This window comes from Rhipicephalus microplus, chromosome 6 (genome assembly GCF_043290135.1).
Source record: "Rhipicephalus microplus isolate Deutch F79 chromosome 6, USDA_Rmic, whole genome shotgun sequence".
Taxonomy (NCBI): Eukaryota; Metazoa; Arthropoda; class Arachnida; order Ixodida; family Ixodidae; genus Rhipicephalus; species Rhipicephalus microplus.
The window spans coordinates 182,186,532-182,201,038 of NC_134705.1; the positions used below are offsets into that span (position 1 = coordinate 182,186,532).

The 14,507-nt window shown below is 48.2% G+C and overlaps 1 protein-coding gene across 1 annotated transcript; it reads left to right on the forward strand.

Moving 5' to 3' along the window:
- Positions 1-1,069: 1,069 nt before the first annotated feature.
- LOC142765068 (kelch-like protein 10) lies at positions 1,070-13,415 on the forward strand. The gene is made up of 10 exons (XM_075865632.1): positions 1,070-1,463; positions 2,322-2,538; positions 3,575-3,724; positions 4,258-4,460; positions 5,326-5,404; positions 5,757-5,956; positions 9,390-9,544; positions 10,583-10,761; positions 12,176-12,295; positions 13,317-13,415. The coding sequence occupies exons 1-10, from the start codon at positions 1,204-1,206 to the stop codon at positions 13,335-13,337; spliced, it is 1,584 nt and encodes a 527-aa protein (XP_075721747.1). The 5' UTR covers positions 1,070-1,203; the 3' UTR covers positions 13,338-13,415.
- Positions 13,416-14,507: the final 1,092 nt, after the last annotated feature.

Genomic DNA, 14,507 nt, shown 5'->3' on the forward strand with positions numbered 1-14,507 from the left:
TCAAGTTTTGTCATTAAACATGATGTCCTCAAGCAAGTGCCAACTCAAGAAAACCCAATTTCGGAACGCAAACACGATAACAAAGCAACTAAGACACAAATGAAACCTTTTGAGTGAGACCATGTTGGTTTTTGGATCATGTGTGTTGGCTCAGTGCTGCTTTAATGAATGTGGCTCACTTTAATTGAAACGGTTGGAGTATTGGCTAATTTTTTATTATAAACTGCCTTTTTGAGCTCATTTTACAATAAGGAGTTTTCCCATTTTCATTCAAACAGTTCTAGAAATTGAAGATACCTAGGCATGTTTAGGTTGCAGTGAAATTTAGCCTACTTTCGGTTCCTGCATTTGGCTCGTTTAAAAAAAATGATGCAGTGAACCCGGGATGCCACACTGAAGCAAGACATCGACGCCCCGCTGTGGGATACCTCAGCCTGGTCATCTAAAACTTAATCTTTGAATAAAGTCATGTCCATTCATTTACGAAACATACATGCTACTGTGGCCTCGTTCTTGTTCGCCTTCTACTGTGGCCCATACCCACTCTTGGGGATTGATCTAGAATTCAGTTCTCTTATAAAATGTTATGGAACTTTAGAGGGCGGAAGGTTTTAGAACAAAAACATTACAAATGATATACAAAATTTCACGCTCGCTCACATCTATAAAACAAAAACAAAAACAGAATGTTACTTCTTGCGAAGAAACTTCAGGGCTTTCTTTTTGGAACCTCGGACACCCAACTGTTGCTCTGACGGTTGAGCTCTGCTACAGTAGTCTATTATTTGCAGTCTCGGATAGGAAGGTGCGGACGTTAAAAGTCAGAATTGGAACGGGTGTTGAAAAACCAGACGTACTTCAGAAGAACCTGGCTATTAGACCATCGACCTGATTTGATAATCAGATTTTAAGGCATTAAAGTTACGGCATCGACACCGAAGAAGACGATAGGAAAGCCAGTAACCGCCAACTAAACGCGCCACGCAGCGCGCGCAAAAAACCGGTAAACCGATTTCGCGGGCTATATTAACCGCCAAACCCGGATACCTGTTCATTCGGCTCTCGCTCACACTAGCGTACGGCTGTTCCTGGTCGCTCCGGTCCCAGTGCCCGAAGATCGAAGTTTGTCCGCGGACTCCTTCCTCCTCCTGGTTGGCCTAAACCAGCTTCCCGTCTATCGATCTTTCGTGGACATTGCCGCAGATGTGTGCCCCCGTTGCAGCCGAGATGAAGGATTCTACCGTCAACGGTGCGGACAACAAGGACGACATGCTCACAGCGTCCTTCCAGGCGACGCAGCTCTTTACCGACGATGGCCGACAGCGGGAGTTCACGCCGGCCGCCGCGGCGAGGGCCATGCCAGGACTGCGGGAACAGCGAAAGACGCGCCAGTTTTGTGACGTCCTTTTCCGCGCCACCAACGGCCCGGAAGTTTGGGCGCATCGCTTCGTGATGTGTGCCAAGTAAGTGCCGTCGATTGCGATGCTTTTATTTGTCATGGTTGTTGCCTTTGTGAGCTACTTGAGTACCTTGGACAATTGCCTCCTTTATTAAGATGCCTTACGAATGGCGGGTGCTCTAGACGGAGAGATCTGCAACTCGGGGGCTATGCAAAATATCGAGTTGTTGCACCGTCCGCCACAGGTAATGCTAGCGATCGACATTATTACAAAAAAAAAGGGAGGGAACGGGTGTGGGAGCTGGTTTCTCTCTCACGTGGCAGGCATCTAGCCTAGGAAGCATTGGTTGGACCTTCTGTTCCGGAATGCTTCAGTCACTGGTCAGAATTGTTTCGCATCTAGCCGCCGTCTTTCCAAATGTATACCTGCTTGGCGCCATCAATCCACCCTTGTGTATATGCAGGCCAAGAATTCTGACCCGACTTCATATCTTGGGGTTTTCCCCTAAATTCACTGGTTGGAATTCCTAATGCGGTGTTCTTACCTCAATGTTCACCTGGGATATGACGTCCTCCGTTTATATTGGCACACATGCGACTCGATGTGATTAGGTGTTTCTTTATTTTTCTAGGAATATCTGGCAATGTGCAACCATGTAGATTCGGTGGCGACGGCACGACGTGTAAACAATGCTTACCACGGAGAGTTGTTTCGGCATGTACAGTCAGCATCAGATGTTTTTCCGCAGTTTGTGGCTTTATTCAGTCGAATGACGCTGGTCATGTCGTGAACGCGTTTTAGAGCAAGCCGGAGTTGTATATTCGGCACATTTGGCATTTCCTTTTGTAGTGGTCCACAATGTACGGATACTAACAGCATGCCCTATTCTAAACCATATTATTCTTTTCTGTGAACAAGCAGATATTCCAGTTGCTACACTCTTTTCGCTATTGCCAAAGAGGCCATGGCTCCAGAGCAAAGGAAAGAGGTGGGGTGCCCACCCGTCCGAGCTCTGATCGAGGACCTGGAAGGCGACATGATCGAGCTGCTCGTCGACTTCGCCTACCTCATACCGATGCACGAGCGTATCGGCACGCACAACATCGTCAGGGTGCTTGAACTCGCCGAGAAACTCAAGGTTAGTCGGAACAGACCTGTGAAAGAGTTGGAAAACGGGTTTCCTGTAACTACGTCCATTGGTGAAAACACTGCTGGTACGTACGAAGGGCGTGAGCAAAGTTTCCACACAAGAGCACAATTTAAGTTGAAGCTCCTGTGTGAGAGCCGAAAAGTCAGTAAACATTGTTTTTCACCTTGGTCGGGGTCCATCATTATTTTCGCCAGTGTTTCGTCCCGACTATGTCGGATCGATGAAGCAAACATGACCTCTATCCTGTCTTGCACACATCGTCGCTTCCATTGCAAGTCACCAATGTCCAGTCTCCTCGGCCCTAATTATTTGTGCTGATAGTAATTTGGTGGTAATGTAGCAGTAACGTAGTAATTTGGAAGGTGGTAGATTTCGATTGCTAACGCTAGGCTCGTATCCCAGACGCTGCGACTGCTGCTACTCCCATCGAACACGTTTCACAGCCCGAACGTCTTGCTGAAAGTGGGTCATTTAGCCGAGCCATGCATTTGCATAGCTAATGGGCTGGTCCTCCAGTGTCGCCATTGTGACTATTCAAGAGGGTGGCCGCATGAACCCCTACACGACTCTTGCCACTAATTTTGAGGGTTTACAAGAAAAAAATTGGAGACGAGGCTTTGATAATTTCCGACGGAGATTTAGGCATTGGGCCAATTAAAGTCATTTCCATAGCAACTCTCTCCTTCCCACTGCCTCCTCGGTTAAAAAGAATTAGCGTGACAAAAGAGTGGTGGTAATGTAGTAATGAAGGGGTGGGGAGGTAGCCTGATCATGTATTTCGATAGCTACTGGTTCTGTCGTTAATTGGGGAGATATGCAATGAAAGATGCGGTAGTGTAGCATAGAGCTTCCGTCTGCCTTTTAGTCTTCAAATAAATAGCCAATGACCGAATACACTACTTTTCATGCTATTTCTTCAGAGCGCAAAAATTTTCATAGGCGTTAGTGTTCGCGCAGCTTTTAGAAGCGGAAGAAGAAGAAGAAAACAGCGGAACGTTTGCATGACAATCTTCTTACAACGTAGCTGATCCAGATTCGAGATCACTGCCTGAAGACCCTCAAGCAGAATCTCGAGCCGGAAAACTGCATCCAAACGTACCACCTGGCCACCAGCTGCGGATACGAGTACCTCGCCGGAGAAGCCCTTCGCTACCTGATCCGCAGCTTCGATGCGGTAGGAGTTTACTTTCACTCCCTGTGACTCCTGGGGCGTTTCTTTGCCCCTTTCTCTATTTAGAGTAGATAGAGAGTAGCATACGAGAGAGACCGGAATGAAACGCGCTTTTCAGAAACAACTGTAAAAAAAAACATGCGGGAATAAAAAAAAAGTAGCCAGTAAATTGCCATGGTACCGACTGCAAATTTTCGTCACCAAACCAATCGAAAAGTCGCTAATTTGGCGCAAAGTAGGCACCAACGGCAACCCTGACTGTATAGATCCCGAGTCGGCCGAGAAATATATAAACCCCTCTATGACGTCGGCGTGAAGTGATGCTCCCTCTCAGCTGGCTCCTCTCTCAGATGCTCCCTCTCAGCGTCGAACGTCGACCGCAATATCGTTTGGGCGACAAAGTAGCCTGCACCGCCTATGGTGTTGCCTTAGCCAAACTAGCTCACGTAACGTTTTACGTGGCCGCCGCTCTCCGCCTAGGTGACTGCCTGGTGTTTACGGCAACACGCCTATACAAATATACATTCGCGACGCAGGTGTGGAAGAGCAACGCTCACTTCGAAGCCCTCACGCCCGAGGAGATGCAGTCCATCCTGGAAGACGACCGGCTGAACGCGCCGAGCGAGGTGGATGAGACCTTCAAGGCCATCCTCAAGTGGATCTCCGCCGACGCAGCCACGAGGAAGGAGTACCTCGCCAAGTTCCTGCCCCTGGTTCGCTTCGTACGGTGCAGCGTCACGTGAGTGACACGCCCGACGTCACAGCCACGCGTGTAGACGGGATGGCATGTTCATATTTCAAGAGACCCCAAAGGCGCATTTTCAGAATGGACAGAAAGCACTCTCGATGGGTAGTCGAGCGTTCGGGTATCAATCAATCGTCGAAATACGCGAGAAATAGTTCCACCTTTTCTATAAATGACACCATATATCGAGGTTAGCGGTCAATGGCTTAGGTAAACATCCTGAGCTCCATAGTTAGCCATGCGCTCCGTTCGTATTTACTTAAGAGATTGTAAACATTTTTTTTGTGGTGGTCGAGTCCAAGGCAAGCGCTTTTAATCAAGCCATTGGATGGTCAATCTCAGCTAGCGACCTAGTCGTCGAACGTCGACCGCAATATTGTTTGGGCAACAAAGTAGCCTGCACCGTCTATGGTGTTGCCTTAGCCAAACTAGGTGTACAGCCGCTTCAACAGAAATTTCGTTATAGTCGTCAAAGTATGAATGTCATTACATACCGAAAGCTTTTGTGCATGCACATTCATGAGAATCCGTGAGATAATGTAAACGTGAACGTTGTTTATAAATCGGGAGATGATATAACACTGTGATACACTTTTGAAAGCCCGACCTTGCAAAATGAGGAGAAATAGAGCAATGCCATGCCGGGAATTTTACCTTGAACATGCGAGTACGGCAGACGTTGTTTACCAGATAGTTTAACACGAGCCGCGATGAAAGATTAACTCGCCAAGTTCCTGCCTTTGGTTCGCTTCGTACGTAATCAAAGTAGAAGTGCTCATGTCACTTCTGCTCACTTCGCTTCATGCCTCCACAACTTATTTTGAACAGCTGAAGAAACATCACTCATGCGTTCTTGCAGAGAGTTCGAGAAGGTCTTGTCATACCCGCAAGTCCAGGGAGACCAAAGCAGCCTGAAAGTGCTCACCGTCATCCATAAGGTTAGTCAAGATACTTCTTTGCTTACCGGGCGTGATTTGCTCGGGCATCGTTCTGGTTCACAGGTCACAACTCGAGTCTTGAAAAGCAGAAATCCATTTGCCTTGTGCAAGGCCGCATTAGCTAAAGGCTTGCAGCTAGCAAGCAACAACCTTATGGGCAAAATGTCTAAAGCACTTTCGAGCATTTTCCTATCGCTATCAAGGACTCCTCATGTATGAGATGTTCAGCTTAGCCGAATATCAAGCAAGCGAGACGTCGTGAGAATGCTTCTGAAAAGTCGTACCATGCACCCCTCACGAACAAGCGGACTTTCTGGAGTAAATGAAAGAAGCTTTTTTTTTCTCCGCGCAGACGCTAACTCGGCCCTCGATGGAGGTGGGCAACGTTGCCGGCATCGACCTGTCCTCGAAGCAGTGGCTCAGGCCCCGCATACCCAAGGACATCCTGTTCGTCTTCGGTGGGTGGACGTCGGGTGCCACGAACAGCATGCACACGTTCAACAGCCGCGCCCAGAAGTGGCGCGTCATGGGCAGCCAATACACCCCACCAAGGTGACTTGTGCTTTCTTGCGCTCTGCAGTTTGCAACGGGTATACTTGTCTCGACGCACTTAATTCGACAGAATCCTGTCCTGCCTGGGTCAAACATAGAGCAATATAGAAATGTCGACTAGGTCAATGTGATCAAATCTACCGCGTCGGCATTTTCTATTAGACTAAAGAATAAATGGTTCAAATAGCGGCATACAGTGCAGATGAATTGCAGGATTAGTAATATGGTGCAATGAGATCTTGTATGATGACACATATACCAGACACAAGGAAAAGCACAGGTCCTGTGTCTGATCTGGGTAATGACTAAGCTTAATATGTGGTCTGTGTGACGCAACGACGAGTTCGTGCTTGTGTACGAGTGGGCAAAATCAAAATTTCGTGTGGACCTAGTTGGCACATATTCCTGAACTAGATGCAACCGCGCACTCAGACTAGGTGCTCCGCATAGAAAACAGGTGACACGCATGGGTACTGACTATGAACTGCTTTATCATTTTTTTTTCGGCTGTCGATGCATATATACGCTCAAGCCAGCCACACCGCTTATGCACAAACGTAAGTACTTTTAAAGGTAAAGCAGTCATGAAATTGGCGGATTACCTACGCTAAGAAAAATAATTCGTATTCACAAGAGTGCAGGAACTCATCTGAATATGAAGTCTGTGTTCACTGTTTAGACTTTGCTTAGAACGAGTGTAGTGCGATTATGTGCGCTAAGGCTGCCTTAGGCGTATATAAGTATTGACAGCCGAAGCAATAAAGCAGTTGGTAGTCGGCTTTATCGTGCATTTTCGATGCGGAGCGAACCATGGGAGAATTCACATACGTATATGGTATGCGAGCTGATGGGCGCACACATGTCGCGGGATATTCACAGAAATGCTGACGCATTCTACGACGACGTGACATAATGCATGCTGACAACTTAGGTGACCATTCCTGCACCTGTCAGTAAGTGCATGATGGAGCGAAGTAGGACGCAGAGTTCAAGCGCGAAGCTTTGCAAACAACGAAGGACAGCGATTGTGAGGAGGGGGCAATGACACTAGCGAGATTGCAGGTTAGCGAGGTAGCCGCGCTACACGGCTCTGTGGCCACCGATGTCTAATGGTATGCACAAAATTCTCCACCCCGTTCACATGCTCACGACGTTCTCAATGTCAACCATGACGCAACTGGTGAAGTGCGTTGCATTGTGCTGCTCAACGCCGCCGCCATCGCTGTGCGAAATTTCAATGACAATGATAATGTCAGATCAGTTTGCCCACTTGTCTAGGCATCAATTATAGGGGCGTACCCTATAGTTCATCCCGCAACCAATCAGAGCACTTGGCAAGGTTCGCTGTCTTGAGAGACAGCGGCAATGGTGTAATGGCTGCCCGATGACGACCGTTTCACTATTGCAACACGAGAGAAGCATATCGATTGTACGGCAAACGTTAGGGTGCAGTACACTCACTGCACGCATAGGCGCGCACATGTACCGTGATATTTTTTTATTTGTGGTTATCGCGGGCATCTGCATAGGTTCATCAATTGCAGGGTTAATCGGCTATCTCTAGCCAAATTTCAAAGATATGCCAACGCACTTCATGAAGACGCGACCAAATGCATGTCAATGTCCAACGTTCCTGCGCCCGTAGGCCTAACCGAAAGAGTAAACGAGGACGAAAGAGAGTGAACGCGGAGCTGAGAGGAGGATCTAAATCTTTCAAATTAGAGTTTCTCGGCCAGCTTTGTCAGTTACGAAGCAGGCCTCATGCATATAGTGAGCAACGTTTACGGTCACGTCGTTATTAATAGATGTTTGAGCGAAATTAGACCTCTTAATCCAAGAGGGTATGTCCGAACGTATCCATAAAATTCGCCGTCAACCACCGCAGGGCGTACCACGGCGCGGCAGTAATCGATTCCCGCATTTACATCGTGGGCGGCTTCAACGGCCGCGAGTGCTACCACTCGGTCGTGTGTTTCGACGTGCCCCTCGCCAGGTGGAGCGCCAAAGCGAACATGGAATACGCACGCTGCTACGTCAGCGTTGCCGTTCTGCAGGCAAGTGCCGAACACAAGCCGTAGGGAGTTAGCAGCAGGTATACGATTGCGATACCTATAGTTTCATTCGGCATAGTACAGTACCTTCATTGCAGTCAATTTTGGTGACGTGTGTTGTCTGGCGTCGCTGGCGTTTGTACGTGCTGTTGCACACAGTGTGGATCGAGCGGGATTTGAAACTCTATAGGCCGCGAGGGCCTCCACTATAGAGAGGCCAGCACTGCGATCGTTTTGACGTGACAGATATGTAGTAGTTGTGGAATACGGTGGCTTTGCTTTCGGGACACCACTTCCATCGTCCTTCATGGCTGCACCGGTTCCTAGTCGTGATTTTACGATGCAAATGAGACACGAGAGTGACACTGATTTGTAGTTTTTTTTGCCCGTATTATCAGGTCCTACCGCTTCTTTGGGCACTGAGCTTCAAAACAATGGGAAGCACACACGGTGTCCTCGGCAAAAAGCACATAAAAGGTGGTGTCCCCGCAGACAACACGACCAGTTATCCTATGATTGACGTCATCACGTAGGTGGCGCCACGGAATATCCTCGAGGGTGTCGCATCGAGCGTCATACAATTCAAATGGCATCGGCCCCTTTGGAGTGACGGTGGCGACCGTGGTCGCATTTTGGTGCACGGGAAATTCAATAGACCTAATGCGAAGGGCATAGCAGGTCATTGTTTCAGTGTTCTGTTCCTAAATACGTCTGGATGTGTGCCTTCCGACATGCAGTTCTTAACGTATACTAACAGTAGTAGTTTCACTACAGTAAACTGTGTCCAAAAGTAGTATGCCACGTTCTTAACCTGCCAGCGAACAAAATACAAACGAGGAAGCAGCAGCCCTCGTTCCAGCGCCTTTGTGACCTTACCGGTCTATTGAGTAGTCAGAGCGATATTACAATTGTCGTTTACAACCTAAGGATAAATGTAAGCGCCACCTACAACCACAACTTTTCCACCCGAAAAAGTTTGCGTAAGTGACTCATCAAATCACATTTGCACATTTACTTATGTGGCGCTAACTGCCATCGCTAACTTCATATCAGTGTTTCTTTGTGCAGAAACACATTGGTGCCACTGGTTTTCGGTGAAAAAAAAACGTTACCTTCCTCGCAATGCACTCTCTGTGAAACGTAATGCTTCAAGAAGGGACGACGAACTTAAATACTATTCCGCATAGTATTTTGCGTTAGCAGCGAAAAAGCATGTGCACTGATGTCTGCAACGGGGACCACGTAGCGTGACTATCGCGCAGATGAATGGCACGTGAGCCGCAGTTGTTGGGGCGGCCCTCGTATGTGTTCTTTAGTTGTAACCGCCTATAGCGATCAACGACAGAGTGCTTAGCTGGGAATAACTTCTGGTTGTCTTGCAGGGCAACATCTACGCCATGGGAGGTTTCGACGGGCGGTCGCGGACCAAGACCGTGGAGCGTTACGACATCAAGGCGAACCAGTGGTCCTTGGTGGCGGACATGGTCGAGGTGCGCAGCGATGCCAGCGCCGCATCTGCTCACGGCCGCATCTACATGTGAGTCGGTTTCCTCATAGAGTTTCCCAAAGTTAACTAGAGTGGACACCAGCGCTGCGATCGTTCAGCGACCATGGGAATTAAGGGTGGGACATGGATTCGCCTATAGTCTTCGTGCTTGCAGCCGGTGAACGCACTTGTAGCTTCGTTTATTGGTGTGTTTTGTCTAAAAGGAAAACATAAACCGTTTTTCACTTCGTCACCAGATTGGAAGTAGTAAGCCTAAAGTGTTAAGGTGGTGAAGTGTAACTTCCGAACATTTGCCGATTGTTGTTTCGCGACAAAGCAGCTTCAAGCCACACGAAGCCAGAACGAACGTTAAAGGTAAAGACTAGGCAAACACGTCACACCCTTAAATCTCATGCTCGCTTAAGCGCTATGCGTTGCAGCTCTCATAGACACTAGCACCAGTGTTCCCTCTTGTGTATAATTAGGAAACTCTATCGGTTTCCTGACTGCACTGCTTTGTGGAGTCTGTACACCTCACAATCGTGTTGTCACTCTAGCTCGACTGCTATCTGTAGTTTTTTTTTTTTGTGGTGGCCGTCACACCTACAAAGCTATTCAGTGGGGCATAATCGAAGAGAGCTGTTAATGTCGTACTGCAGTCATGACGTACCTCGTGCGGGTAACCTCCATAGCTACCAGGGAATCCTATCGTGGAGCATGCTCCACTTGTACGTGATCAGTGCTTTCGACGTTTCCATTGGCTATCTCTGCTTGTGCATTAGCACTCCAGGTTGCGCAAATGAGGTACTCAAGTCAAAATTAGCATAATGTCACGTGCTTCACTCGCCAGTGAGAAAGAGGCAGATGAAGACGCAGTAGTCCTCGTGCCAGGGAGAGGTTGCGCTCGGCGACTATTTCATTGTCACTTGTCCCTTCGGAAGTGACACTGTCATAGGAAACCCGAAGGCTAGTGTTCTGTGGTGGTGGCAGGTGTCATTTGACGTAGCCTATATTAAACGTAGGAAACTGATCGTCACGCAATAACGTAATGGACCAATTGCGTGCTACTGCATTATAATTATATCGCAGCGCTGGCGGCTTCACGGGTGTGGCGGTTCTGGACAGCGTCGAGTCTTACGACCCATCGACCAACGCTTGGACCCGGATCGTCACCATGTCATCTCCACGCAGCGGTGCTAAGGTGGTCGCCCACGAGGACATGCTGTACATCATCGGAGGCTACAATGGTGTCACACGACTTTCCAGTAGTACGTCTCTTTACGTTGCGATTGCATAACCTTGATGTGGCACAAGATCGCCACAGGGGTACAGCTCCCACGAATTGCAACGAAGCTACACGCATGCTATGTCATCAATGCGGCGGGGCCACAGTAAGATGACATCGGTGTACACAAAGAAACCTTTTCTCGCTTGGTGTCCACTTTAGCGCTTTTTGTTGAAGCACCATTATATGGGTGCTCTACATATTATGCATGGTGCATGGCCTCAATCATATTCTCTCCGTCGGCCATGATGGCCATGGTGGTACAGTGGTATTGTTGCTCATAGTCGGAAGGCAGGCTGGGCGTGCAAGACAGGACCAAGGCAGACCTGAAAGCTATACGCCTGCTCGACCTTGAGCAGTGGGCGAGTCGGCTGAATTTATAGATGGAGCCTGTCTTGATCGCAGTTCTTCAGGCGCCATGCAATGGATACCGGAAAGCTGTATTTATTATGGCGTCGAGTATTTTCGTTTCTTCCGCCATGGTGGTTCACTGGTAAGGGCGCTCGAAATAGGAGTAGGACCACGGAAGGAAAGACGGGAATAGTATACAAAAACAGGTCTTTCCTTTTTTTTGTCTAATATTATGCGCCGTTGTGCAAGCACCATGTAAGAATAGCCTCACGGCCGGTTAAATGGTTTGAGCGTCCGCTTCCAATACGGGAGGTACCGGCTTAAATTTCGAGGGCCGACCAGGAACCCACCGTTTTTTCCAATTTGTAGAGAAGTACACCGACTTGGCGCTAGGCTGTTTCTGGGTACCCATCTCGAGAGGTAGCCCCAGAAAGTTCTGCGAAAGCCCCTGGGCATACAATAATCCACCATGGCTTTTGTTAAATAGTTGAGCATCCGCCGCTGCTGTGGAAGGCAGAGAATATCTGCCGCCAGGCACCTACTGGCTAAGGAGGTCCCAGCGCACTTCTGGCTTGGTGTTCGGCAAAACGAAGGTCGTAGTCGCTTGAAAGGGACCCCCTTCCCCTGTGGGAAATTGGTGGCATTGGACCATTATACTGCCAGACTTAAAATTAATGACATCCTTTTTCCCCATTGGTCTTGCTCATTGTTCTTCAAGCAGCATAGATGTCAACCAAAATAACCAGAGAACTATACGCATGATGACCTTGAGGAATTTCTTTTCATCTGCCGCGGTAGTACAAAGACAATAATAATCAGTGAGCCTCGATTGTTGAACTTCATAGCGCTTGAACAACTGCGCATCAGACCAGACCAAAGAACGAGAGACAAACATTATTGTCTCTATCGCTCCTCGGTCCAGCTTTAGGCACGTCTCAAGAACCCTTTCCGTGCTGCTTTTGACGTCCTTGCAAATAACGTTTTTATCGTATGCAGCGCACTAGCACTTGGCAGCACGCATTCTGCAGCTTGTTCATTCTTTGCAGTGGAGCAACTCGATGTCAGGAGAGCTCGCACAACCGAGCTACCCAGCATGCTCCAAGCAAAAAGCAACTTCGCCGCCATCGTCCTTGATGGCTGCATTTACACCATCGGCGGTTTCGATGGTGAGTCTGATCAACGCCCCATACAGTAACTGTCACTGTGGTGGTACTCATAAGCATGTCGAGTCTGCGGAATGCCGCAAGGTGACAGACCGGAATAAGAACATCCACCCGTTCGTCATCGACATGAGAGATCAGAAATTCTTACGCGTTTTTTTTTTCACAAAAGTTCACCCAATGGCATACAGAATTAAATATACAGATGGAGGCAGGTTTCGGCTGTATACATCAACAGTGCTATATGGTAACGACCATAGAGTCACACGTCATAGTCTGATGGTGTCGTCGGATGAAGTCCCACTGTTCTGAAGTAGCGCCGCGTCGACGAATTTCACATATTTCCTTATCCTTCACCAGCTACAAACCAGTTGCCGTCACTAATCTCCTTCGTGGAGGAGATCAAACCACGAACTTCCCACGATATCAGGCCGTTGTGTGGCACAGAAAATAAACCCACATGTCCTGTGCGAGGAGTACGCAAAACTCTACCACATGTCATGTGTTACGCGCATGGGCTGACTATATTGTATTTGTTCTCTCTGCGTCGGATTGCGGTGTGCCTTATGAACGCAGTGCGATTTGGCGAAAATTTCACGCCAGCAGGCTGATATACAAAAAGGTGAAAAAAAGCCAGAACGTTATAAGGCTCTGTAGTCCTGGTACAACCAGTCAACGAATCGAAGGACGAAAACAACTACCATACAATGCACACCCCATGTCGAATTTTTCTTCTTTCTGCTCCAAGAAATTGATGTGCATTCCTCGTGAATTTCTGCAAACCCGTTTGCCATAGCTCTCGAGTGAACCATCTCCTGTCTACGTAAACGGGAGACTATGGATGTGTGGTATTGAGTGGCATTGGCCCTTAATAAGATTTCCCTTTGTATCTCCTCTGATGGCTCCCGTATGCTGAAACATAGCGACAAGACAAGTATAACCCGATTATTCTGGTCCCGCATGATTCAGCTGATACAAGAGAGGCGCCAATAGCACTAATTACCTTGCCTGCCTATCTCTCAAACAGGCATCACGACGATTCAGCTAGTGGAAAAATACGACATCACCGCACGCGGATGGTACACGGCTCCTCAGATATCGACCAACTGCAGCGCCTCCACTGCATGCGTCGTTGAGGACATCGCCGACCCGAGTAAGTGTTTCGTGAATGCAGAGGCTTATAATCATCTCCTCTGTATCAACCTGCTTGGAAGGTGGCAGTGAACTTTGGTGGCAATCGTTCCGAACACACTTGGACGACAGGCTTGGACGGTATGGGTTAACTATTCCTCGAAATAGCATGCACCACCCAGCAAAGACCTTCGGCAGCACCCACGTACCACGGGAATCGATGTTAAGCGACGCGTGTTCGGAGAAAGTGACGGTGGCGTGATTTTTCATCGACGTGCCGCCTGTATCGTAGGAATACGTATGTACTGTTTATAAAACTATAGATCATCAGTACTGCAACCTCAACTTACGTTTCACCGTCACCTCCTTCGCACTGGGCCTTTTCCAAAGCAGGTTTTGAGTCTGGCGTAGCCTGTGGTAGAATAGTTGGTGGCCACGCAAAATGCGATGGGTTCTGTTTCTGTTAGGACCCGTATGGTTATTCTTAAGGCCTGCCTCAAGTTAAGAACGCGTTTACATACGAAAACACCCAGACTAAATAGGGAAGTAGATAGAAACGCTTCAACTGCCTCCAGTTCGTCAACAAACGCTTTGCCTTTAAAAGTGGTGCAAGGTGTAAGGAGCCACAGAAGGAACGCCATTATGAACCATGATGGTTTACTTTTATAGCGTTCGACTAGAACGAAAAATACGACATCACCGCACGCGGATGGTACACGGCTCCTCAGATATCGACCAACTGCAGCGCCTCCACTGCATGGTCACGGGATCGAATTCCGCAGCAGCCCCATTTCGATGAAAGCGTACGTTAACCAACTCCTGCATGGCCTCCCTCATATTCATATCGTTGCCTTTGGGAAGTAACACGCCAACAAATAAGCACGCTGGTCTAAACCCTCAGCACGGTGGCCAGATTCATGTTCCTCCGCAAGTGGAGAGCAGGTGTATATATCTACACCATTTCCTTCGCCATTTGGCGTTCCGGCCTTCTTCCAATCGCTGTATTTCGTCCAGTTCAAATCAAACCGTTGTCACTCTTACTCTTGTTACAGCTCGTCAGGTACAAGATTTATTGTTTATTGTATGT